At 37.2% G+C, this 26,375-nt stretch overlaps 1 protein-coding gene across 12 annotated transcripts in view; it reads right to left on the reverse strand.

The window, feature by feature from the left end:
- Window positions 1-4,936: 4,936 nt before the first annotated feature.
- MYCBP2 (MYC binding protein 2) overlaps window positions 4,937-26,375 on the reverse strand; it is a 283,218-nt gene continuing 261,779 nt past the window's right edge. For all 12 annotated transcript variants that reach the window (XM_042928333.1, XM_042928362.1, XM_042928341.1 and 9 more), the window contains 13 exons: window positions 25,371-25,654; window positions 23,933-24,029; window positions 22,006-22,125; window positions 20,345-20,446; window positions 19,418-19,546; window positions 18,915-19,047; window positions 17,613-17,716; window positions 16,190-16,378; window positions 15,284-15,391; window positions 13,935-14,144; window positions 12,409-12,516; window positions 11,601-11,766; window positions 4,937-5,768 (listed from right to left, as the gene is read on the reverse strand). In XM_042928333.1, the coding sequence (XP_042784267.1) occupies window positions 5,653-5,768; window positions 11,601-11,766; window positions 12,409-12,516; window positions 13,935-14,144; window positions 15,284-15,391; window positions 16,190-16,378; window positions 17,613-17,716; window positions 18,915-19,047; window positions 19,418-19,546; window positions 20,345-20,446; window positions 22,006-22,125; window positions 23,933-24,029; window positions 25,371-25,654 (1,866 nt within the window). In that variant the 3' untranslated portion in view covers window positions 4,937-5,652. The remainder of the gene's footprint in view (window positions 5,769-11,600; window positions 11,767-12,408; window positions 12,517-13,934; window positions 14,145-15,283; window positions 15,392-16,189; window positions 16,379-17,612; window positions 17,717-18,914; window positions 19,048-19,417; window positions 19,547-20,344; window positions 20,447-22,005; window positions 22,126-23,932; window positions 24,030-25,370; window positions 25,655-26,375) is intronic.

The following is a 26,375-nucleotide window of genomic DNA, read 5'->3' on the forward strand; positions in this document are numbered from 1 at the left end:
TAACCTCTGTGAGTCTGAGTTGCCTCATCTGCCAAAGAAAAACAGTTGTTCACAGGTTTGTGGAAGGAGAAAGTGTGATAATGCCCATGAAGCCCATTGTATTTGTTCTTACTGCTGCTGTAACATATTACCACAGACTTAGTGGTTTCAAACAATACAGATTTATTAATGTATATAGTTCTGGAGACCAAAGTCCAAATGGGCTAAAATCAAGATGCTGGTAAAGCTGCATTCCATCTAGAGGCTCTAGTGGAAAATGTGTCTCGTTACCTTTTGCAGCTTCGACAGGCTGCTTGCATTCCTTGCGGGCTCACCCCTTCATCCATCTTCAAAGCCAAGCAGTGTAGGGTCTTCTAGGCTCTTTCTCTGGCTTTGTTCTTCTTGCCACATTTTTCCCATATTAGGACTCACATGTGATTACACTGGGCCTGCTGGATTAATCCAGGAAACTCTGCCCATGTCAAGGCCTATACCCTTAATCACATCTGCAAAGTTCCTTTTGCTGCTAGAGGCCACCTAGTCACATCTCCCGGGGATTAGGACATGGGCATCTTTGGGGGCTGTTATTCTGCCTCCCATGCTCATGCATTGGCACAGGGGTTGGCTACTGTAAGCCCTCAACAAATATTCTCTCGTTAGAAAACCTCGATTATAGTTCTTAACAACAGTGTATTATTTACACGCTTTTGTTATTTGTGTTCTGTGAAGGTCTTATCTCTAGCACTTGGCCCACCACGTTGCACATATTCATGTTCATCGAGTAACTTCTATGTGTAAATCACGGTTACTAAGCAGCTGGGAACACAGTTCCCACCCTCATGAGCATGCACTGTCAACTGTGGATACAGAACGGTGCTCAAATATTTATTAAATGGATTAATAAAGCAAAACAGCTTACGTCCACTTCAGGGGAAACATCATTGGTTTGGTTTTTACCATGCTCTCTCCCTGGGATGCTCTTTCCTACTTTTGCTTGTCAAAATTTATCAATTCTTGGAGCGCCTGTGTGGTGCAGTCAGTTGAGTGTCCAACTCTTGATATCTACTCGGGTCATGATCTCACAGTTCATGAGTTTGAGCCCTGCATCAGGCTCTGATCCCTACTTGGAATTCTGTCTCTCCTTCTCTCTGCCCCTCCCCCACTTGTTCTCTCTCTCTCTCTGTCTTAAAATAAATAAATAAACATTAAAAAAATAAAAAAAAAAAATGATCCATTCAAGACTAGGCTCATATACCTGCACTTTGCTTTTTTTGAGGAAATGGACATTGCCAGTTGTAACTGAACATGCTTCCTGTCTTGCCTTGTTAGCCAAGAAACTTGTTTCAAAATTTTTGGCCTGTTCTCTAGCAACTACCTAAGACTATGTGGTTACTTACTTGACACTCATCTCTAACCTTAGGTTTCCTTTCATAATTTTTTTCAGCGTAACTCCCTTCAGTATTTACCTATTACAGTCTGAATTTTTTCTAAGCTACCTTACGTCATTTGTGAAATGAAGACACCGTGAGTAAGTCATTTAAAATCTAGTACCCTCCTGTGTCAGTCAGGCCCTCTGGGAAAAGATGCCAAGATAGAGTTAGAAGTGCAGTAAGTCTGTTTGGGGTAGTGCCTATGAGAGATGAAAGGGCAAGGGTGCAGTGAGAATGGAGGGCCGTCAGACTGTGACTTGGGTGTGGCATCTATGAAATGGTAGAGAGAAGGAAGGTCGGGTAGGAAGAGCTTCCAATTGTAGCGCGGCTCTAAGAAAGTCTGGGCTGGCCCAGGTCCTGGTGGTTTGCCCAGAAGGGAGCGCTGCCTTGGGCAGAAATGGCCAGGTCCTAGCTCTCCACAGCCCTGCCACTGGCCAGGGCTTCCCCGGGGAGAGTGCAGCTTTGGACCAAATGCTGTGGCAGGTGTGGAGCTGGAGGCTGTCAGCTAACCACGCTCTGTGACGTAGGGGCCGCCCCACAAGGAGATCTCAGTTGTGCACCTCCACATCTAGATTGCACGCTTCTGGAGGCAAACACTGTCATGTTCCCTTTGTAACTTTGCCTGTGTTGCAAGTGTCCAGTTACTATTTCATAAATTACTTTTTGTCATTGAACCAGTTTGGTGATGTAATAGCAATAGCATGATGTGGGAGAAAGAGCTTGGGTTTTAGAGACAAAAAGAACTGGATTCACATCTCAGGGTTTTTTTTTTTTTTTCAGACAAATCTAGATTAGATTAGCTGGGATCTGATGCAAATCATTTAACTTCTCTAAGCCCTTAAAGTCATGAAATGAGATTAACCATGCTGTAGCCTACAGAATTGCTGGGAGGATTAAATGAAATGCCTACAATTTGGTATCTGCCATTTAGGAGGTGTTGAATAAATGTTCTTTTCTCCTTCCACTTTCAAGTAAGATTTTATTGTGGGAGAAAGTGCTTGTGTAAATACTTTCTCATTTGACTTAGATTAGGTATTATTTTTTTCTAGGAAATTGTGATTAAAAAAGGGTAAGTGGCTTACTCAAGTTCACAAGTTGGCAGAGGCAGACGCAGGACCCAAACCCAAGCCTTCTGGCTTCAATTTCAGCTCTTTAAGTACTGTTGGTGTTTTTCAGGAAAACGAGCTGCAATGTCCCATCTGGGAGCTACTGTCAGAACCACATGACCATGTGCAGGTGGAACTCAGTGACCAAGTGGGGAGAGACGTTGGGGCTGAAAAGTCTGAAAAAGAAGGGGAATCAACACCTGTTGTGAATGGAAAGTGAACAGAGAATACAGGTTTTTCAAGTAAGCTTATGGACTCTAAGAGTTTTTAGACCTAAGCAGTCTGGCCAGAAAACTGCTTAAAACATGGCTTTTCCTAGGCCTGCAAATATACCAGAAAAGGGTTTCTTTCCGGATTCCCTAACTCCTGCTATTGTGATTCTGTTGTTTCTTGTCTTTTTCTTGGTGCAGAGTACGCTTGAGCCAAAAAGCATGCCAAGGCATTTCCCTTCTGTGCTTTGTCATAACTTATTCCTAAAGTTATTCCTAAAGTTATGTTCTCTGGTTTTGAGATGCTTGAGATATGATTAAATATAGCATCCTCATAAACAAAGGTAAGTTTTATCCTTTTGATTTCTAGAATGCTGATTTGAGATGGTTCATTCTACTCAAGCATCTTGTTAGTTTCCTGTTTCCTTTCTTTTCCATGCCAATTCACACACTGGAACTGATCAATCTGCCAGCTAAGTTAATAGATACAAAATGGTATTCTTTTCAGTTCTCAAGCGTCCGTGATGTCTCCTCTCTGTGTGACATTCTGAAGGTTGGCTTCATTCCTGTGGCCTGTGATTTTAAATCCACTGTAATTACAATGGCCTCACCACATTCTCCCCTCCAGGTGTCCTGGATATTCCTAGGAACAGCTTCCATCTCTGCTCCTACTTTGTGTTTCTTGGAAACATTTAAAGTCAGTTCTGAGCCTGTACCTTCCTTCAGTCTTCTCCCACAGGACTTGGCATGGGATGAAGAGGACTGGGGAAGAAGGGAGACACAGCTTCCTAAGTAGATCCTGAGAGTTAGATTCTGGGGCTGAGGGGTTGTCTCGGGAGCAGGGTCATCCCTTTCTGATGCCTGTTGCCCAACATCCTCATGGCACAATGACTTGTTCTGAAGAAAAAGACTGTATTGCCCTGAAGGTTCTCAAATCTCTTTTGAACACAGGCAGCCAGTCCCAATTGGCCCTTTGAGGATATAAACATGCCTTCAGAACACTTTTCTTCTTAAAGCTCAAGATTTCTTCATGAAATATTAACCCAAGGTATTCTGCAGGTTCAGAGTGGATTAGTTCTGCCTGCAACCCTTTTAGCTTGGCTTGGAACCACCAAGAGTGCCCTTAATGACAACAGATTACTCCTGCTTTCAAACACATTGGGGCAATTAAAAACTGCTTGCAACTCTGAGGCAATATCACCCAATGCAAAGGGAGTTTGCATAATCCGCTTAAGAGATTTTAAAAGAAAGTGTTATTACTTTTTCAGTGATGGGTCAGATGTATCTTATTTAGATTAAGGGGGAACTTCTTCCTTGCTCAGCAAGCCCAAGAGCTTGCACATTCAGCAGATCCACAAACTGCATCATGAAGAGATCAATCTGTGATATTCCGATTTTATTTTTGCAGTAAAGTCTCCAACATCAGGAGTTAGACTACTCACACTGTTCTATTACATTTTAGAATGTTCTGCTTACATATTTTTTTTCTCATGCCTTTCTCTGCCCCTTGAAATGCTACTTATTCTTCAAGATGGAGCTCAAATGGCCTCTCAGCTATTCCTCTCCTAACAACAACAAAAACCATTAACAGCAATCTTTCCTAAAGCCTGAAGGGTAAGACTTGGGCATGTTTATGAAATTTATTAGAAGATTCTCTAAAGAGTTACCTGTGTTCAGATTTGATCTTTTCATTTTAAGTTTCTTCAAGGCAAACATTATATTGACGCATCAATTTATGTATTTCCAACAATGGGAATATAGAACAAAACTGAAAAAAAACTTTTGTCATTCTCATGAAATAAATAGAAACTGATTTATGATACTTATAAATAACAATTGTCAATTTTATGAGTTAACTATAAAAAAAGATCCACAGAAACACACTGTAGTCTGTGAAGAAGAGACAAGTGATTTTGTTGATGATAAAAGTCCAAAAAGGTTCTGGTTAGTAAGGTAGAGGTTGGTCAATTTCCTAGATGGTTTTTTTCCTGTCTTTGGCATGTGTCTGTTTATTAATACATATATTTATTTGTTCTTCCCAGTGTTTAATTAAGATTCCAAAATGTACTTCATTACTAGTCTTATTTTCCCTAAGAGTTATGAAAGTTATCATTGTGTTGTGTCAGTGAATTTTTTTACAAGGAAAATTGGATGGAATTTAGACCTTAGAGGTATTTAAATTTTGTTTCTGAAGAAACACCTCACACAGTTGTTAGACTTTATCACTGTATAAAAATGTACAGTGGTTTATTGACATGTACATTCCAATATGTTTACAGCTGCAAGATAATGAGGCACACTCAGTATTGCACTTCATTAAAATTTCAGGCTCAACTTAACCTAGAAGTTTAAATGAAACTGCATTTGTAATTTAGTAATTCTTATACAGAACAAACATTGATATCTTTATATACAGTGTGATACTTATTACATTTATATGCCAGTCCTAACACAATTTTTTTTTTTAAATAACAGTCTAGGAAATAAACCAGAATATTCTTCTTTTCATCCCCACCCGTGATGCAATTATACAGGATTACAAAAAAGGCAGTATACAATAAACAATGATTATTTTTCTTTTTTGCTTGAAAGCCAGCATCATTCTTAGTCCATGGGCATGGCGATTCTTTTATATCAATTATCTATAAATGTTCAATGCTTCACAGGCCAATGACGGTAATGGCCACATGCAAACACCTCACAAGTTTGATGTCTTGGTTCAAAAGAAAATAAACTGAAATAATGGGGAAACTTTCCATAGCAAGAATTATGTACATGGTATTTGGCATCCTTCTTGCACTGTGAATGGTTCATTTTCATGGATGTAAAAATGGTCCCGTCCTTATCCTGAGCAGAGTTTAAACTTTACCACATCCACTTGGGGGATGAAGGCAACTTCTTCTCTGTAGACAAAGGAATCTGAGTGTTCTAAAAAGTGTGAGCATTTCTGCACACTCCACAGCCCAGAGCAAATTCTTCCCCAGTGGGTGGATGAACAACATGGAGTGGACATTCAGTTCCTTCTAATTGTTTGCCTTTGGGACCTATATACATTTTGAAGGAGGCAAAAGCATGTAATTAAAAAAACACACACATATATACAAACCTAATGTAAATATAAATTACTGATAAGATATTCAAAGAAATAACAGGACTATGGTTACACAAATACAAATTTTAAAAATGACAGAATCTACCTACAACATCTTGCCTAGAAATCACCTCTATGAGCTATAGAGTTTATTCTATTAATGAATGAGATACCTCATCTTAAACATTTTTATTTTTTTTAATGGAAGTACAGTTGACACACATGCTACTTTAATTTCAGGTGTGCAACATAATGCTTCCACACAGCTATACATTATGCTATGCTTACCCCAAGTGAGCCATACCATCTGTCACCATACAAAGCTATTATATTACCACTGACTAGATTTCCTATGTTATACCTTTCACTTTGGTGACTTTTTCATCCCATAACTAGAAGCCTGTATCTCCCACTCCCCTTCACCCATTTTGTGCCTACTTCCCCCATTCAGAACCATCAGACCGTTCTCTGTATATGGATCTGTTTCTGCTTTTTTGTTTCGTTTAGTTTTTTAGATTCCACATTTAAGCGAAATCATATGGCATTTGTCTTTCTCTGTTTGACTTATTTCTTATTACTTAGCATAATACCCTCTATGTCTCCATCCATGTTATCACAAAAGGGAAGATCTCTTTCTTTTTATGGCTGTGTAATATTCTACTCTGTGTGTGTGTGTGTGTGTGTGTGTGTGTGTGTGTGTGTGTGTATACACATCTTCTTTATCCATTTATCTCTTGATGGGCACCTGGGTTGCTTCTATATCTTGGCCATTGTAAATAATGTTATAATAAACATAGGAGTACATCTATCTTTTTGAATTAGTGTTTTCATTTTCTTTGGGTAAATACCCAGTAGTGGAATTACTGGATCATATGGTATTTCTATTTTAAATTTTTTGAGAAACCTCCATATTGTTTTCCACAGTGGCTGCACCAGTTTGCATTCCTACCAATAGTGCACGAAGGTTCCTTCTAGTCCACATCCTTGCCAACACTGGTTATTTCTTGTCTTTCTGATTCTAACCATTCTAATTGGTGTAGAGTGATACCTCATTGTGATTTTGTTTGGCATTTCCCTGATTAGTGAGGTTGAACATTAGATATATCATTTTAAAGCAAAGAACAATGAACAAAAATCGTCATGAAAATCTGTCAGTTCAGTTGAATTGAACACTATTCTGGATGAGAAAATATGGAGACTTTTTAATAGAATGTTTTTCTGCAGGTAAAAACAAATTTAAATGTAAATAAGCCATGTTAGTTCTCTGAAGAAAACGCACACACTGATGAAATGGAAAGACTGATTATTAAAGACTGTTATTTTAAAAGTATCTGAAGGAAGATTAGTAGAAAAATGAAAATCAGCTTAAATATATGAATGGTAACATAATATAAAATATAACAATCTGGAAGAAGCGCTTAGGGAAAAGAGAAACTTAATGAGGCTTAAAAATGTACATAAAACTATACTTTTCTATTTTAAAAGACTTGCTATATTATTGTGCTTCATGTCATGTGTTTCTTATCATTTAAAAAGGACTTTTAGGGGCACCTGGGTGGCTCAGTTAAGCGTCCAACTTCAGCTCAGGTCATGATCTCATGGTTCATGGGTTCGAGCCCCATGTCAGGCTCTGTGCTGACAGCTCAGAGCTTGAAGCCTGCTTTGGATTCTGTGTCTCCCTCTCTCTCTGCCCCTGCTTGTGCTCTGTTTCGTTATTTCTCAAAAATAAGTAAACATTAAAAAAAAAAAAGTAAAGGACATTTAGCTCCTTTATAAGTGAGGAACTTGACTGTGTAGGGAATCCTGGCTGGGCTTATACCTGAATACAGAGTCTCTAACAGCAGAGGAAGAAACAGAAGTATGCATTTGTTTCCTACAGCTAGTAACCAAAACAATAAATGTAAATTTTGACTCTGAAAGAAAAGTATGAGATTGGATGGAATAAGCTTACCCAGATGAATGGGGAATGAGATCTGAACTGAATTTATCTCTTCTAGGTTTAAAAGAAGGAAAACAGGAGTGATAAAAGGCTAGTGTTTATGAAGCTCTTAGCCTGGCACAGTATGTTAGCTGTTATTACTACCACCAAACAAGTACAAACTGCCTCTATCCATATAAGAGTAAGACCAAGGCAAGAGGGTAAGTATCACACTGAAGACAGGTCATCTCAGAGGGAGAAGTCAACTGCTGGTTTCAGCTACCAGACATAAGAGCAGCGGTTAAAACCTACAAAGGTAATTATTCCGGTTATAAATTATAGTGTGTATCAGTACCTGCCACCCCAAATCACACTGCACACTGATATTCTGCCCACCCCACTGGTGGGTGGGGGAGACTTGTCAGGAAGAGGGACACTCAAGTACACACCATAAATGATGGCTCCTGCAAACTGCAGTCCTTGTTTTTTTCTGGGAGAAAATAAACGGTCACTTACTCAACAAGTATTTACTCAGTGCCTAATGTGTGAATGGTGTTACATTAGGTGCTTGAGATGTAAAAATGAATAGTACATGGCCCCTATCTTCAAGGAGTTAGTAATCTAATCATGAAGGTAAAAAATAGTAATATAATCATGATGCTAAAAAAAAATACAGTAAAAGTAAAAACAAAAGAAAAATCACCTGCAGACACTTGAGTGCTTGCTATTGAGGTACTGCTCTAGTATGTCAAGTCAATCTTCTACCAGTCATAGAGGCAGGAACTATTGTCCCCATTGTGCAGATAAGAAAAGTGAGGCAAAGTTAACTTAATCTTTCTTGATTCTTAGGTCCCTCATGTTTTATTTTAGTTTTTTTATTTGAAAAAAAAATTTTTAACATTTATTCATTTTTGAGAGACAGAGTGTGGGTGGGGGAGGGGTAGAGGGAGAGGGAGACACAGAATCTAAAGCAGGCTCGAGGCTCTGAGCTGTCAGCATGGAGCCTGACGTGGGGCTCAAACTCATGGACCGCGAGATCATGACCTGAACTGAAATTGGACGCTTAACCTACTGAGCCACCCAGGAACCCCTTAGGTCCCTCATCTTTTAAATAGGCACAGCAATATTTAACTCTAAGTATTCTGGCACTAAGAAGGTGGTTAATAATTATTTTAGAAAGTAACAGAGGAATGGTCTACTTTAACTTCTTAATCTGGACTCTTGTTCTTATCCATATATTAAAAATTGGAATTAATGGGTTGACAGTGGTTACAGAATCAATCCCTCCGTCCTTCTAAGTAAAATGTATGGCCATCTTCCCTGCTGATTTCACTGTGGGGTCTGCTTTAATTCTATTCCAGTTCTCTATAGGAATGGATGAGTTAATGAGTTAGATGAATGTGAAAGGCTGGGAGAGCATGCCTCAGTCTAAGTGTTATGATCTTAGGCCAGCTACTGAATTTCTCTGGGCCTTAACTTTCTATCTGTGAAGGTGACAATAACACCAGCTACCTTGTAGGTTGTAAAAACTAGGTAAGAAAATGTATGTGAAAATGCCCAGGATTGATGTCAGTTCCCTCCTGTCATCTCTGTAAATCCTCTCCTGCCTCATCCCTCTGGCTCATGGTTGTTTCCAGGGTGAAGTCCCTGTACTGGCAGAGCTCGGTGATCATGTGAATGTGTGAGGGAAGCCTTGCCTTTGCTGGAACCTCTCAGCGACTATCCACCTCTGTGTTCTCCACACTTGTTTTATTGCTAGCTAACCTCTTGATTAATTTTAGTGTTTGGTTGTTGTTTTGTCTTTGTTTCTGAACATAGAAGAAACTTTCTTTCATTAAGTAAAAATGTGAATTTTCCCTGATGATATTGCTTGCCTCTAAACTTTCTCAACTAGAAGCTGCTTATCTCTTGAGCTCCTCTGTGTCATGAAGCCAGGAAGCAAGACCGACTCTCCTGGTTCCCATTTACTTCTAGACCACTGACTTACAACTTTCAATTCAATAACCCTCTTCCCGTGAAACTAACATGAGCCAGAAAACTGCCCCTATGGTACTTCCTTCATTTGCTGACCTCCAGCTCACCACCCTCCTCTAGCTATTACATTTCACATCTTTATGCTGGCCATTATCCTAAACACCTAGCCTCGCGTTATTCTGACCTTGCTTCTTTCAAAGTCTACTACATCTACTTTAAAATAAAAAATTCTTTTTAGAGGGGAAAGAGTGTAACAATTTCTATTTACCATGAACAATCTTTTATCTATTTAACATAAACAAAATAGCAAAAGTAGCTATACTAAAAAAAAAAAACCCTACTTATTCTTTCTGAATAGATAATATATTTCTCATGGCTTAAAAATCAAAATGTTAAAACACTGTATACATTGAGTCACCTTTCTCCCATCTCTACCTATCTTCCTGGTTTTTCCCAATAGTAAATTAATTTTATTAATTTCTAGTGTATCTTTCCACAGTTTTTTAAAGGCAAATATAAACAAATATGAGCATATATTTTCATTTTCCCCTTTCCTACAAGACAGCAGACTATATACCTTGTTTTGTAAATTGATTTTTCTTTTTTTCTTTAAAAGTTTTCATTAAAAATTTTTTTATGTTTAGTTATTTTTGAGAGAGAAAGACAGTGCAAGTGGGGTAGGGGCAGAGAGAGAGGGAGACACAGAATCCAAAGACGGCTCCAGGCTCTGAACTGTCAGCACAGAGCCTGACGTGGGACTTGAACTCACAAACTGTGAGACCATGACCTGAGCTGAAGTCGGATGCCTAACCAACTAAGCCACTCACACGCCCCTGTAACTTGATTTTTCACGTAACAGTCTCCTACACATCTTTCCATATGAGTACATAGAAACTCCATCCTCATCACCATTTTCTCTTTTTGATGGTGCACAGTACTTAGTGTGTAACCACCCTCCTGCTGGACACCTGGGTTGCTTATGAATTTTTATTTTTACAAGCCATGTTGCAATGAATAGTCTTGTTTATTTGCTTTTTTTATTTACCTCACATATGTAGGTATATCCTCAGAAGTGGACTGTTGAAAGGTAGATGTGTTAGCAATTTTGAGAGGCTTTTTTTCAGTAGGGTTCTAGCATCTGCTCTCTGATAAGCAGTGGATGAGAGTATGTTTCTCAGCTTTCAAAAGATTGTGGATTGTGCTGTAAGTACTTTTGCATGTATTTTCACCAATTTCAGATATATCTCATGTAAAATTCTCTACTTTGGTCACATTTACCTCCCCTTCTGCTTCCCCCACTTCTGTGAAGCCTGGTACTCCACTGCATTGGAACCACCAGCCTCCTGACCTCTTCCAATCTTTTGGGTTTCTTTTTGGTTTCATATTCCTATTTTTCTCAGCCTGGCCTCTACACACAATTATTTCTCCTGTATTCTCAGCAGCTTAACTCCTTGGCTTTCCTGACGCTCCCTATGCTGCCGATTCCCAGCCACTCTAGATCAAATCACTTGTCCGTTTTATGGTGCTGGTTCCAGACTTCTCAAAAAAAAAAAAAAAAAAAAAAATTACAAAATCTTTTAAAACTGTTCTATTATCAATTCATAATTTCAAACTTCACATGGCCCTACAGTGCGAAACAGTGATTTTTTTACTGACTTCCTTCTTCCCCAGGTGCCGGTTTCCATTACAACTCTTGACCCCTCATCACCATGGTGATCTTTCTACTTCACTCAGAATGTCAAAAGCTTACAAGGGCCAAGAAATTTGCTCTGATTCTTTAGTATAGTTTGAACCGGATTTCTACCACTTGGAACAGGGTTCTCTTGTGATCATTAAATTAAACTCGAAAGTAAATACATTACAACAATGTTTTTAAAAATATTAAAAGCATACCTGCAGGACAGTGTGGTAGTTCTTCCTTAGGAATGCTAGTCATTCTTTGAAAATCATCATGACAAGCATTACAAAAATGTGTTGTTCCAAAACAGAAAAAGACTGCCACTGAACAGCAGTAGCGACATTTATACTCCAAAAAGTCTGTGCCATGTTTTGGACACATCTATAGCAAAAGAAAATACACAGACACAAGATTATAGTGAGTCTATTTCAATTACAGTTAAGGACGGTCATATATGTAGCTTAGTGATTCATATCATGTGAGTATGCATAGGTCTCAAAACTGATTGGAAAACTGAGGATATATACATTAAAAAATTAATGAATAAACGCATAGCTCTGCCCAAAAGGTCTGGAGAAGGCCCTAAATTCTTATCTCAGATTCATCATAGCCAATCTGATTTAATAAGTAAGACAGTTGATTTCCTGGTAAATTTTTCCTGGTCAGCCAAACTGAATGGTTAATAATATTTAATCTATCTCTCAGTCTCACAGATGTACTATGAAGATTGCATGGAAGTGAGGTAAACCTAAAAGTGTGACTACAGGTTTGAGAAAGTGAAATACATAAATTTATTACTTGTTGAAATATGGTGATAATTTTATTTAAGACAAAATTATAAAATGTAAATACCATCCAAGAAAATAACATATATGAATTAATTTGAAAAATTATACACTGCTATAAACACTGGGCAAAAACTTGCTGTATTATTCCCACCATCTTAGTTATATTATTATTTTTGAAAAAAAATAGGAGCTTAACATATCTAAATTGTCTTTTCTATTAAAATGTGCTACCCACCTGAGCCCTGGACACATCAGAACAGGCACCACAAATGAGCTCTCTGGGATCATAATCATCCCCTTGTCCAGCCTCAGCATCGCACCGAGCTTCGCCACCAAAATATGCCTATGCGGAGAACAACAACAAAAACCTTGTCATGGAAGATACAGTATGAGGATACTGAAAGTAAAATCAAGAGTTCTTAGAAAATACTATTATCTGTTAGACTCTCCCCTGCAGTGCCCAGTGGATGCCCATATGGTTAGACTGGAGTATGAAATAAAGCTACTTTAATCTGGAATAAACTCATGCATACAGTAGGAACTCCAAACACTGTACTGTCAAAGTAAAATAACAAAAGAATGTATAATATTCCAAATAAATATAAAAAATATATTAAGTAGTGAAGAGAAACTGCTTTCTCAGGGCAAAGTTTGAGTAATTTTTCTCATTTTGAAACATTAAATGTTTCCTTCTATTGCTTTGATAATCATGCGTGAGAATTTTCCAAATTTTAATACTGTAGTAGTAATAGTAGTGGGGGAGGGACAGAGAGAGAGGAAGACACAGAATCCGAAGCAGGCTCCAGGCTCCAAGCTGTCAGCACAGAGCCCGACACAGGGTTCGAACCACAAACCATGAAATCATGACCTGAGCTGAAGTCAGATGCTCAACCCACTAAGCCACCCAGGCGCCCCTTGAGGTTTAGAAATATTAATCTACTAGTAGCAATGTGAGTGTAAAGGATGGAATGGAGGGGTTAGGGGCTCCACACAGGGGGCTCAGTAAGAAGGCTACTGTAATTACCAAAGAAAATGATTAGGGTTGCTGAAGATGTAATAGAAAAAAAAGAATTCAGAGATATTTAGAGACAGAATTGATAAGACTTTGTAAATAAAGACCAGACACTGAGACAGTCAAAGTCGATGAATGTAATACTTCTCATGTGGACTTTGAAGTATCTGTGAAAAAATTAAAATGTCTGGTAAGCAGTTAAATATTTGTATCTAAGTCTCAAAAATTTTTCAAGGTCAGAATGATACAGATGTTTGGCGAACAAGAGCTCTGCAAAGGTAAGAAGGTTATAATTAGGCAAGAATACACTGCTGAGAAACTAAATCTATACAGAGCAGGTAAATGAAAACGAGCCTTATAAAGGAGTTAAAGACAAATAACCAGAAATAAAGAGTAGTACTTTCCAAGAGTAGCATCTTGGAAGCCAAGGAATTTTATGAGGAAATGGTGGTAAGAGCAAGTAGGAGAGATTTATTTAAGAACTAACTGGATTTGGCAAACAGGAGATTACTGATGTGAAGTGGCTTGTGTACAGAAATACTACATGCTTTGGAAATAGTTTATACAGGTTAAAAAAAAATCCCAAAACAAATTGAGTAAAAAAATTCAACTTAAAACATAGTATCAAGCTTTCTCATTTTTAACTTCGGACTTAAGATATAAGAATTCAGTATCATTATACAATTCAATTCTTAATCACATAGGTAATCTCTAGTTCTTAAAAACTCCCATGATAATTTACAGCATACCTTTCTGCATTTGTAGCAGACATAATATGCATATCTGTTCATGGCATAGCCAGCGGGGTCGTTATAAAATCTCACACCAGGCGTTGTGATAGCTTCACTCTTATGCAGACCTTCGTATTCCAATCTCATTAAGGCTTTTCTTCTGACATCTTCATAGAGATCTTTTATTGGATCAAGCAGGTCTTTTAATACTATATGATTTATTTTGTTCTGAAATTTAAAAAATGAACATTCTTTACAAGAATCATTTATTTATGAATTCAACAAACACTTAAGTGTGCATCTAAGAATTAAGCACTGTGTTAGGAGATAACCAGAGAGTGGACATTTTCTAAATAAAATACCGTTTAAAAACAATCCTGTAAAACCCTCACAAGCCCACATTTTTCCAAGATCAGGGACAATGGGGGCAAATGAGACATAAAGCATGAAAATTCTGTTTCATTATCTTCATATTTCCTGAGCCTGAAATATATCTTCTGTTGCCTTAGCTCTTCTGGGAATAAAAGGTGGCCTTGCTGCCATAAATAAGACCCACTCCCTCTGTGTGAGTGTGCTGGTTCTTTGGGGTAGGGTAGATGAAGAGGTAGTATTTTGTATATCACCTTCGTATATCATTTCCTAAATGTGACCTTTTCTGTGGCACCATATAAGAAGAGAGAGAAAATTATTTATTACAATATTTTTGATTGTTCCTCAGTCTAACTAAACAATGATTGCAGCAAGTCTTTCCATTTTATACCCTTTATACCAGTCTGCACATCTGAAGGAAATAGGGAGAACTTAACAGAGGAAGGAATGAAGAATTACTAGAGAAGGCACTGTCAGTCACATTCTGAAACAGGTTTTTTGTTAATCATGACTGGCTGGCCAAAACAAGTTGCTACTTTGTTTACTATCTTTAAAGAGATTTGTCAAAATGTTAATAATCTTCTCCTTGTTTTACCTACGCTCTAAAAGAATTCGTCTTAATGGCTCTGAAAACCCAGACCTCATCTTTATTGGCAGGTGTAAGAAGCTACAAGCACCACAGACTCATTCATTTTGGTCGTCACCTGCTGTCGTGTCTCAGGATTTGATGTGAAAGTGGTGACAAACACCATGCATGATGATGTCTAAGTGAATTTTCTGATGCGATATGTTTAATTCCATTTAAACAGCTTTTAATGGACACTTACTGTTTTGAAATGCATTATAATAGATAGAGGGATCTTATAATATTCTCTGGCACACCTGGATGAAAAGAGCAGAAACTGGTGGGGAACGGGGGCAAAAAGTAAATCGAGAAGGACACCAAGAGATGCTGACATGTTTATTCTGGAAGATGAAGGTTCTGATTCTCTCCATACCTTGCAAATGGGACAAGATATAAAGCCAAATGTTATCCTTGGACCAAGCCATCTATTTTCCAAAACTCGTCGGCAGCACTGTAAGTGGAATACGTGACTACAGTCCAGCTTAAATTAAAAAAAGAAAGGGATGTAAGCAAATGTGATAACGATAAACACTTGAATAAATGGCAGATTATTCCATGTTCAATGCAAGGTGCTAGTTAAAGCAGGTAAGGGAAAAATCAAGTTTAGAATAATGAAATTTCAGATCTTCTCTGTTATTCATGAAATATTATAAACTATATCTTCAGCTTCTCCCAATTTGTTACCCTTCGTGTATTAATGACACCTTAAAAGAGTAAGCCACGTTAGGGAGCAATTTAGAATTATTAACTTTTGTTTCTGGTAGAAAGAAGGAACTCCTGATTTAAAGGTTTAAGATTTATTTTTGAGAATATTCATTATTTTGCAGTCGTAAAAACTGAAAATATAAACAAGTGGTAAAAGTTTTAAAAACTTATTTAGCAAATTATAACTTCAATAATATTACTAACATTATAGATGTATGCAAATGCATTACATATATAGGTATGTTTATCAATTGCATAATGCTACCATTCTGGGTTTTCGAAATTAAGAAGAGAGTGGTTACTAGATAACCTTATTATTTTTTCCTCCCTTAAGAATATTTTATACATTCTATTGATTATACAGACTCACACAAATCACAAATTAAAGCTGAGCACACAAAATGGAAAAAACATAAAGGGACAGAATTTGCTCTCCAAGAAATGGAAGATGTTAGTGGGACATTTTCTTCCAATGATATAAAATAGGTTTAAGTGATCTGTTTATTTAACAAATATATTTATAATTCCCGTTTTAAATTCTAGACACTTGTAACACTTTAAGAGCTGAGACAACCTGAATGGCTGGTGCTGCTGAGAGTGCTTCGGTGAAACAGATCATGCACATGTCATCGGCATCTTGCTTCAGCGTTGTGGCACTTTTATCACAGCCGTGGAGACAGGGCAGACAGTGCTCTTCATTTTTAACACCTCCACATGGATGGCCACAAGGATGCGTCTTACTACAGGCTATCTTAGCATATTCCTATTAAAAATAAATTATGATGGCATTCAAAATACCAAAAAGGGCATATCTCCTGGTAATTATATCCATTATATTAATTTTCCAAGATATTTCCCACAGGAAATACACATTGAGGCTATGTAACAATAAAGTTTTTTTTTATTCTTCATTTGAATATAACTTAAAGATTATTAGCAAGGTTTTTAACGTGTAATTTAAAAAAAAATAGAATTTATTGTCAAGTTGGCTAACATGCAGTGTATACAGTATGCTCTTGGTTTTGGGGATAGATTCCTGTGATTTATCACTTACATAAAACACCCAGTATTCATCCCAACAAGTGCCCCCCCCTCAATGCCCATCACCCATTTTTCCCCTCTCCCTTCCCCCGCATCAACCCACAGTTTGTTCTAAATTTTCACTTCACATAAAGACAATGCTGATAAAAAAGTGAAATATAATTTTAGTGGATTTATTTTCATGCATAGTCCTGAAGCAAAAAAATTCCTGATATACAATCTCCCAATTACTACCTATCTCCTCACTACAATGGGTATAAAAAATACACAGGTATCTTTCATAGCTGGACCCTATTCAAATTCTTGTTAACTGAATTGAAGAACTGAAAATATTTGGATAGCATGGAGTATGTGTATGGATGTTCAGGACTACAGAATTCTTAAATACTGGAAGTTTTTTATAGGGAAATAAGTGAGTAAAGTATGTAAGAGGTAAAGAAATGCAGTCCATAGACTTTTACCTGTTTCTAGCACACAAGCAAACATTAAATATGTATTATGGTGGAACTGATAAACACACACAGTCTGGTTCAGGCTTGAGAAACTTATCTGATCCATTCTCTAGCTCTGATAAAGAATTTAACTCTTTAAAAAGAATTTTTTTTTTAAATGTATCTTTATTTTTGAGAGCGAGAGAGCATGAGTGGGGAGGGGCAGAGAGAGAGGGAGACACAGAATCCGAAGTAGGCTGCAGGCTCTGAGCTGTCAGCACAGAGCCCAATGCAGGGCTCAAATTCATGAACCATGAGATCATGACCTGAGCTGAAGTAGGATGCCCAACCGACTGAGCCATCCAGGCGCCCCAAGAATTTAACTCTTGACAATGAGGAATATACTAACTTAGAAAACTGAAGTGATGCTGAACGCTAACTCTTATTTATATGCAGTAAATATGTCCTGAGGGAATACAGGCTATTCCTTACTGGGGCAGCCTGACTGTCTAACTGTATACTCACCTGGCAATCGGCATCAGAACAAACACTGCCAACAGCAGATAACTCTGTTCCACTCCTGGAACCACAAAAGCGGCATGCTTCTGAGCTACTTGTGGTGGGTTTGCCTAGGTTCAAGCAGAAAAAGAAAAATCTTCCTTAAGGATATGTTTTCTATATATTTTAATACCCAGCTAAATAAAAAAACAACAACAGGACAATCAGGTATGTATCAGTTGCTATCACTAGAAAATCAGCCTGGCAGTTTTACGGAAGGGTTGTAAGCAGTCCTAATTATAAAGGAGCTAATCACAAAAAAGGGACAAGAAACTAAAGATCTATCTGAAGCCAAACAGATAGGAGGTTGAGCAGATATGGCAAATCCCCAGCTCCAAAAACACAGATAAATACATTTTGCACATACAAAATATAATAAAAAATTAAGTAAGAATACACAAAAGAAAGATAACTCTTTCAGAACTACTATAGTAACAAAATTACAAGGCATAAAAGAAAACCTATCATCAGATAATATGAAACTTAAAAAACAGAAGAATTCCCATCCAAGGAACTAGAATTGACAGAGCTATACGAAAAGGAAATTAAATGTCTGAAATCATCAAAGATGTAACAGAATCTAGAAAACAAAACAGAACAGGAAAAATAGGAAGATTTGAAAAATGTAGACCAAGCTCATTTGAAAACACAGATACAAAAATAAATATAATAGTAATACACAGAATTCATCAATATTTACAGGAAAAAAAATTTTTTAAGGATAGTTTAACTCATGCATACAAGAATGGTTCAACATTAGAACACTTACTAATGCATTATATGGCCCTATTAGATGATAGCAGAAAAAGAAATCAGCTATGAGAAAGACCATGCTCTTGTAGCATGAAAAATTACTCTTATTTAAATCTGTTCAGATTTGCACTTAACTCCAACATCACAAATTTGTGTCAAATGGCAGGCTACAGACGTGCTGGAAATTAAGAATTCATAAGATTCAATGTAACTTTAAGCTGAGAATATAACCAGATTTACTTTAGAAAAAAAATCAAAAATGAAAAATCACATATTTTGGAGATAAAATGAGCTGCTCAAGGTAACACAGCTAGTGAGTGACAAACCAGGTTTCCTGACTTGTAGTCTAGTGTTCTCTCTCCTAGATAACAGTGTCTAGTAAATACGATAATACAGTGATCGGTGATGTCATAGTTACCAGAATATACTCAAAATAATCTACATTAAATAATTCACATCAGTATCATCCAGTTCAATCATAATCAGTAGTCACGGTTTGATCTTAAATCCTTCTACCTGTGTGTTCTCGGAACTCCACCATTGCCTTCATTGTTTTTGAATCTGCTAGAGCCATCAACCAGAACAATTTGGTTCTACCACAGCCTTCATGAAGGTCAACCTTTATAGCTTCTTCTTCCTCTTTGAAGACCTATTGATTCATTAAAGAAAAGGGGAAAATGTTTTATTTATCACTTGGAAACAGGAAGTGTAACATTTAATTGCTCAAAACAATAATGGCTTTTCTTCATGAAGCACTCTAAGAAGTTTCAGATATTTCCAATCTTGTCCTGAATCTTCACAACAACCCTGTTTTTTTGAATGTGGAAATGAAGTCTCAGAGAGGCTAAACGACTGTCGTTTTACACAGCTGGTAAGTGAGGCAGTTGGGAATGCCACTGAGGTCTCTGATCCCATAGTCCCTTTTTCCCAGTACACCGAGCCTCCTTCCTGCATTTATTTCAAAAGGATGTATCTTATGCTCCAGATGCTGTTCTGCGTGTAAAGGCAGACATCTTCACCTGTCTTTGATGAGTTTTGGTTCGCCGATGAAGATGAAGGAACCTGTCACAGTCGGTGCACAGATTTCCACACACGTTGCATAGAATGATGGCTGCGGTTTCTCCATCATCGTGGTTGTCACACATAGGCTAAAATAAGGCATTGCCACATGTCACATTACAGTAACAAGAAAGTTTCAGACACACATACAAATGGAATGTGATTTATTCACAACAGTAATGTTATTGTTCTGAAGTCTATTAGGAATTTAGAATCTGAACATTAAACAGAATTATGGCAAGTGTACTTAAATATAAAAATCCCTCCAAACCCCTAATTCAATAATTAATGTGCTGAGCAGTTTCAATGATTAATAAAATAAACATGTATGCTTTGACTAATGACTTAAGACATTTTCTCCCCCCCTGTGTTCAAACATTCTGTATGCTAAATGAATAAATTATTCATTTTGAAACTTAAACATTAATAAGAAAATGTTGAAAGGGCCTATATAACGTCTTCCCTTCCAGTGAATGTAGGCACACCTAGCAAACCTACTTTAAGTACTGTATATTTGTGAATAAATGGTATGTCACGGTGCCTCTCTTAATGCTTTATTTCCTTCTTACCATAAGACTGGGAACATTTAGTGTAAAGTCTAGATATATAATGAGAATGTGGCTAAAAGCACATTTTGATGTGGTGCAAACATGGCTCAGAGAAGGGGAAAGCTCTTTTATATAGTAATTAAAGCCCCTAACAGACTATGAAGAAAGGACCCTAAGTGAAACAGATTTGTGAGATGACCTGGGCAATGTGACAAAGCTTTCCACTAATTGTGCGATTTTGACTCGCAGATTTGTTTGTTTTTTAAGCTAAGCTAAAGCTTACTTATAAAGAAAAAGAAGACACGAAGACGGGTTTTTATAAAACAGTTCTGATCTTACCATTTGTTTCTGCTGTCCATCCTTTCCCATCCATCTCCCCGAGGAGAGACGATCTACATGGTCCTGATCCAGCACACACAGTGATGCTAGAGCAAGCCAGAGCTGTTAAAAGGAAAGGCTGTCACAACACTGAATTTTTAGAAAAGACTTGTAAAACACTGACTGCCTGACCATAACAACAGCTCAACGCTAGCTGAATTTGAAAATACATGGATGCCCAGTGGTACTCCAGTTTTCCTGATGTGGTACCAGGCACACATGCTCATTGCCGTATGTGTCATGCACACAGTAGGCACTCAAATATTTACTGAATAAATCACTGCTGCTCTGATGAACCATTCTGTTTTTTACCTGACATAAAATTATCCCTTATTGGGATATATAAACACTGTATCAGTAAACAAATTTACATATTGAATATTTATGGTACCAATGCCTCTTGCAAATTTTTCCAACTAGCATCACCTGCCTGAGGCACTACCTTCCAAGGAAGGTGGTACAATGGTTGTCTAATTTTACACAGTCCCATGAGTAGGTAGGTGGGTACCTATTAAATTCTTCTGGATAATAACAGCTCCTCAGAAGTCTCTGTACACCTCTAAATGCCTAGCACTGTGCTTGGTATACTCTGTCAGAAACAAGGACGTGTCTAACAAACTTTAGAATATAGTCCTCAAAAACAGTTTAAAACTTTCTGGGGCTTAAAGGATTAAAATTCAGTTTTACATGACACATTTCTTCATTACTAAAAAATAGTTAATTACTTAAAAAGTGCTTACGAGTGGATAGAGATAAAGAGTAAGACAGGGAAAAGTTAGAAAAAGGAAAAAAAAAACAGATAAAGAAAAACAAAGGAAGCCAGGAGACAGGGGAGTGCAGGGTGAAGAAGTGCACGCGTGGAGAAGTGGTGTGGTCAGAGTAAGCTTCACACATCACCCTCACTAGCAGCAGAGTGTCAGGTGGCTTTTTCTTCCCTAGAGAAATACAATTTGTCTTCTTTTGCAGACTTGTGAAGATTATCGAGCTATTTCTGCCAGTATTTACTTCTTCCTAATGCTGACACACTGCCCTGGCTTCAAGGAAATCCCTAATCTCTTTTGGAAGTATATGGGACATGAAATTTGGTAGGTTAAAAATTACTACAGATGTCTCATCTGAAGAATGCAATCCTATTCCCCAGCTAAGAGATTCTTCCCCACCCTGCTCTGGGAATACACTTTTTACTTTTTTAAAAAGAAGTAAGGCCTATAAATCCAGTAAGTAGGCTCTACTTTAGAATAATTGGGCAGTACCAAAATGAGTAGGGAGGGCCTGGTCTTCAAAGGACTTTCAGTGTATCTGAGAATAATGTTGACACTAAATTTACTGTATAAGCTATAGTAAATACACCATCAGAAAGACCACACAAGGTCTTAGCCTTTTCTAACCAGTTAGCTTCCTAAATAATAACAAAAACAAGAGATACAGAACACATAACAGTCAATGTGAATGTTTTATAACCACTATACTTAGTTCATAATTCAAAAAAGCCTTTCACACTTTTTTAATAAATAGAATATTTGGTCAAAAAAATTGGATTAAGCTGACTTATTGATTTAAGTTTAATCAAACCTATTATGGAAAAAAGAACATGCAACAATAAAATGAAAAAAACCTCGTACCCTAGTTGTTGCAATACATCTCACTGGAGATCTAAATTCTTCCTCCATCTTGGTCAAGGCAATGATGGTTTCTGCGATGGCATTTTTTGTCACTCGGGACCATGCTTCAGACAGATGACCCTATTGAGCAGGAGAGAATAGTTTAATAAGCAACCAGAAATGTATACTCATACTAGTAAATTCTCTTCTCTTAAATAACAGCTCTCAAGAAAAAGGAAAGATTTATTTGTTAATGCAACTTTAGATCAAGGGCCATACTTTCGAAATAAAAATCCATCACAACTCTATGAAAAACTCAACTTCTAATCACTATTTTAATGAGTGAAAAGCCAATAAGAAATTAGGTCTCAATACTCTTCTCCTATGGAGCTCAAAGGTATTTCCTCTTACATTTAGGTAAAAACATAACAGAGGTACTAAGGTATCTACGGTTGAGAAATTTCGATTATGAAGCCTTGTTATTTAACACAAAATTCATATTGCTAAGCTAAGTGCTTTCAGATGAATATTACTACAACCCGAGAGCATAAATGTGTTTAAATTATAACTACTTTATTTGCTAACTTGATTTTTGCTGAATATAAACACTTACTATAGAATTTAGGTGTTCCTAAATAATTTTCGTAAATATTTTTATCCAGTCAACAGCCTGAGAAAGACTAGCTGAAAAATGAGAAAGCTCTCCATTTCTCCGATTGAGGAAATGTCCTTGCCATTGGGAAAAATGACAGAACTTCGTATTTCCCCAGAATATCCTTTCTAGCCTCCCATCCACTTGCTATCAATTTCTTTAAATGTTTTTTTTTTTTTTTTTGATCTTTATTTATTTTTGAGAGAGAGACAGAGTGTGAGCAGGGGAGGAGCAGAGAGAGAGGGAGACACAGAATCTGAAGCAGACTCCAGGACCCAAGCTGTCAGCACAGAGCCCGATGCGGGGCTCGAACTCACAAGCTGTGAGATCATGACCTGAGCCAAAGTCGGACGCTCAACTGACTGAACCACCCAGGTGTGCCCCGCACATGCTACCAATTTCTTAAAAGAGCAGTTCCATGGGCGCCTGGATGGCTCAGTCGACTGAGCGTCTGATTCTTGATTTTGGCTCAGGTCACGATCCCAGGGTCATGGGGTCAAGTCCTGCATCTGGCTCTGCGCTGGGTGTGGAGCCTGCTTGAGAGTCTCTCTCCCTCATTCATTCATTCATTCATTCATTCATTCATTCATTCATTCTCTCTCTCTCTCTCCCTTTCCCCCCTCTCCCCTGCTGGGTGCTCTCTCTTTTTCTAAAAAACAAACAAAACAAAACAAAACAAAGGGCATTTCCTTCTCCACCTCCTCCTCCAAGATGCCTTCTGTCTGGTCTGCCTCTCAGGAGCCCACACTCCACAGCACTTTGCCCCCCTCAACCTGGAAATATAACGGAATGTGAGGAAACTAGCAATACGGAGCAAACAGTAAGAGCCATGTACTCTGGAGAAACAGTTTCCTTTCCTCCACACTCCCAGATCTCCCTGAAAAGCCAACATCTAAAGACAGTAGTAGAGTATATTAATAAAGAAGAGTAAAAGTTTTGTAAACCAGGAGAGAACTAAAAAGAATGAGAAACTATCGCATCAGGGAGCCCTGTTTTTCTTTTAGGTTTTTGGTTTCTGGCTTATTTGTAGAGCTCAAAAAGTATATTTTATTTTTTAAGTTTTAAAGTTTAGTTTCTCAAGTAAATTAATTGGGAAGCTTGAAATGAAGTTTACACAAAAAACATATCACTGAACGAAAAGACAAATGGGTGTGTTAACCTACTAAACAGAGGCTTTAAGTAAAGCAAAATAACACTAATGTACTTCTGCTATTAATGTAGTAGAACAAGCTGCCTGTTTTAATCAGATTTCTATTGCACTTCATTGACATAATGATCAGAAGGATGGGAACTCACTGCTGCCATGTCCTTAATAAGTTTAATGATGATCTCTGAGATCTGGGTAGGAGTTGAGCCCTTCATCCACCAATGGCTTTCACCTCTTCGAACATAACTACAAAGAAAAGTCAGCATTTGCAAAACAGTGATAGTTACAAATAAATACAAAGAAAACTGCTATTTCAGCACGTATCTTAATTTTTTAAATGATTCAAAGTATTTTAAAAAGAAATTAATCAAAACATTATTCATAATCTTCTCTTCAACCCTGAGAGAGTAGCTATTCTGATACATGTTCCCTTCCAAATATTTGTTTATATATAATTTTTGTATCTTGCAACTTCTAGAACATTGCTGTTCAAAGTATATCCACAGATCACAAACTATTTGTTACCAATCCACAGAGATATTGAGGGCTTGCACCAGAATATGTCAACTGTATCAGTGGGTATCACACTACTGTTTATTTCAGCTGACATTTTTTTTTTCTTTGCAAGACTATCTGGATGAAGAAAGCAGTACACTGATTTATATTCTAGTGTTATTTGCTTAATCTCATGGACTGATTCTTTGACTAGTACTGTTCCAGGTGTCTAATTTTCTGCATTACACACACCTCTGCAATGAACTTCCTTGCACATATCTTTGTCCATAGGTATAAACATTTTTGAGGGAAACAGTTCTAGAAGTAGAATTGGTAGGTCAAAGGATAAGCATATTTTAAGTACAGTGATATGTTATTAAACTGACATCCAAAAAGGCTGTAGCAATCTATATTAGATGTCATAATGCCTATTTCTTCATAATGCTGCCAAGACAAAGATATTTTCCTATTGTTTATCTCAGGACTAACTGTTCATTATATATTTTCCTATCAGTTCTTTGTCTTTTCTCATTGATTTGTAGTCATTTAAAAAATATTATGACTAATAATTCATTCTCTCCTATATAGGTGTTAAATATTTTTTTCAGGTCAGTTTATATTTAAAAAAAAATTTTAATATTACTGTCTATCAGTTCACTTTCATTCTTATGTAGCCAAATTTGTGAATCTTTTCCTCTGTGACTTTTTGGTTCCGAGTTTTAAGGTCTTTCTGGATTGAAGATTACAGAAATATTCTTCTATAATTTGTCCTAGTAGAGTGTAAAAAGAAAAATACATAAAGTTTTAACAGATCTCAAAGTTACTTTTGTATATGGTGTGAGATAGGGGCCTTCAATATCTTTTTTTTACACGAGAAGCATTCCAATATCATATTCAGTACACCTTCCTTTCCCCACTAACTTGAAAGGACACTTGTATTATATATAGAATTCTCTTTCATGCATGGATTAGTTGTTTATGGTTTCTATTTGGTGAACAAGCAAACAAGTAGAATTCGAAATCTTGTCTTAATTCTCCAAATAGTAGCTCACTCTGCTCTATTTTAGTACTAAAACAGATGCAATGACCAACCTGGAATTGAAAATCATTGGAAGAGTAACTGTTGTAACACCTTTGCCCACAGTGGTACCAGCTGTTCCTGTGATGGTAGTTCCTTTGGCTTTTAGCTGAACTGTGAGTGCTTTGGCAATACATCCTAGAAACATGTCCAAGATACCTAGTTTATTCCAATCTCCTTTCTCTGTTGAGTGAATGATATCACTGATATCTGCTGGAGGGAGGGATTTCACTCCTATGATGCTGGCCAGACGATTAGGAGTCACTTCAGGCAACACCCGTCTTAGTAAGGAGGTTACCTGATAAGAAAAATGAAAGGAAATAATTCCTCTTAAAGACTGGTATTCTAAAGTTTTCATTTGTATAATGCGCCTTGCTGCCCTTCTATGACTTCAAAAGCTCTGAGAAGGACAGAAATATAAGACTTAAACACTATTTTTAATTTCTCAAGTGGTAATTACCCCTCCAGGGAAGCAAGAAAAAGACAGGTCTTTTATTTGGTCAAGATGAAAGATGGGCACCTGGGTGGGTCAGTCAGTTAAGCATCTGAATTCTGCTCAGGTCATGATCTCATGGTTTGTGAGTTTGAGCCCTGCATCAGGCTCTGTGCTGACAACTCAGAGCCTGGAGCCTGTTTCAGATTCTGTGTCTTCCTCTCTCTCTCTCTGCCTACCCCCCACCCCACCCCCGCCCCACTGCCTCAAAAATAAATATTAAAAAAAAAATTAAAAAAAAGATTAAAGAAAAATCACACATCTCATGGTAATAAAACAATCAGTAGACAGAATACTCTTTATCATAACAGCACATTAGTAAAATGAAACATATTTTGCTCTTCCATACTCTCATGACAGTGAGTCAAAAATAAAAAGCATGGAGTTAAAATACAATCCAAAAAACCAAATAGCAAAACAAAATAAAAATCCTAAGACCCTAAGGTGAATCTCTTTGCTAATTTTTGTAATTAGCAAATCTCTTTGTAATCTCTTTGTAATTTGTAATCTCTTTGTAATTTTTTAA

This window comes from Panthera leo, chromosome A1 (genome assembly GCF_018350215.1).
Source record: "Panthera leo isolate Ple1 chromosome A1, P.leo_Ple1_pat1.1, whole genome shotgun sequence".
Classification (NCBI taxonomy): domain Eukaryota; kingdom Metazoa; phylum Chordata; class Mammalia; order Carnivora; family Felidae; genus Panthera; species Panthera leo.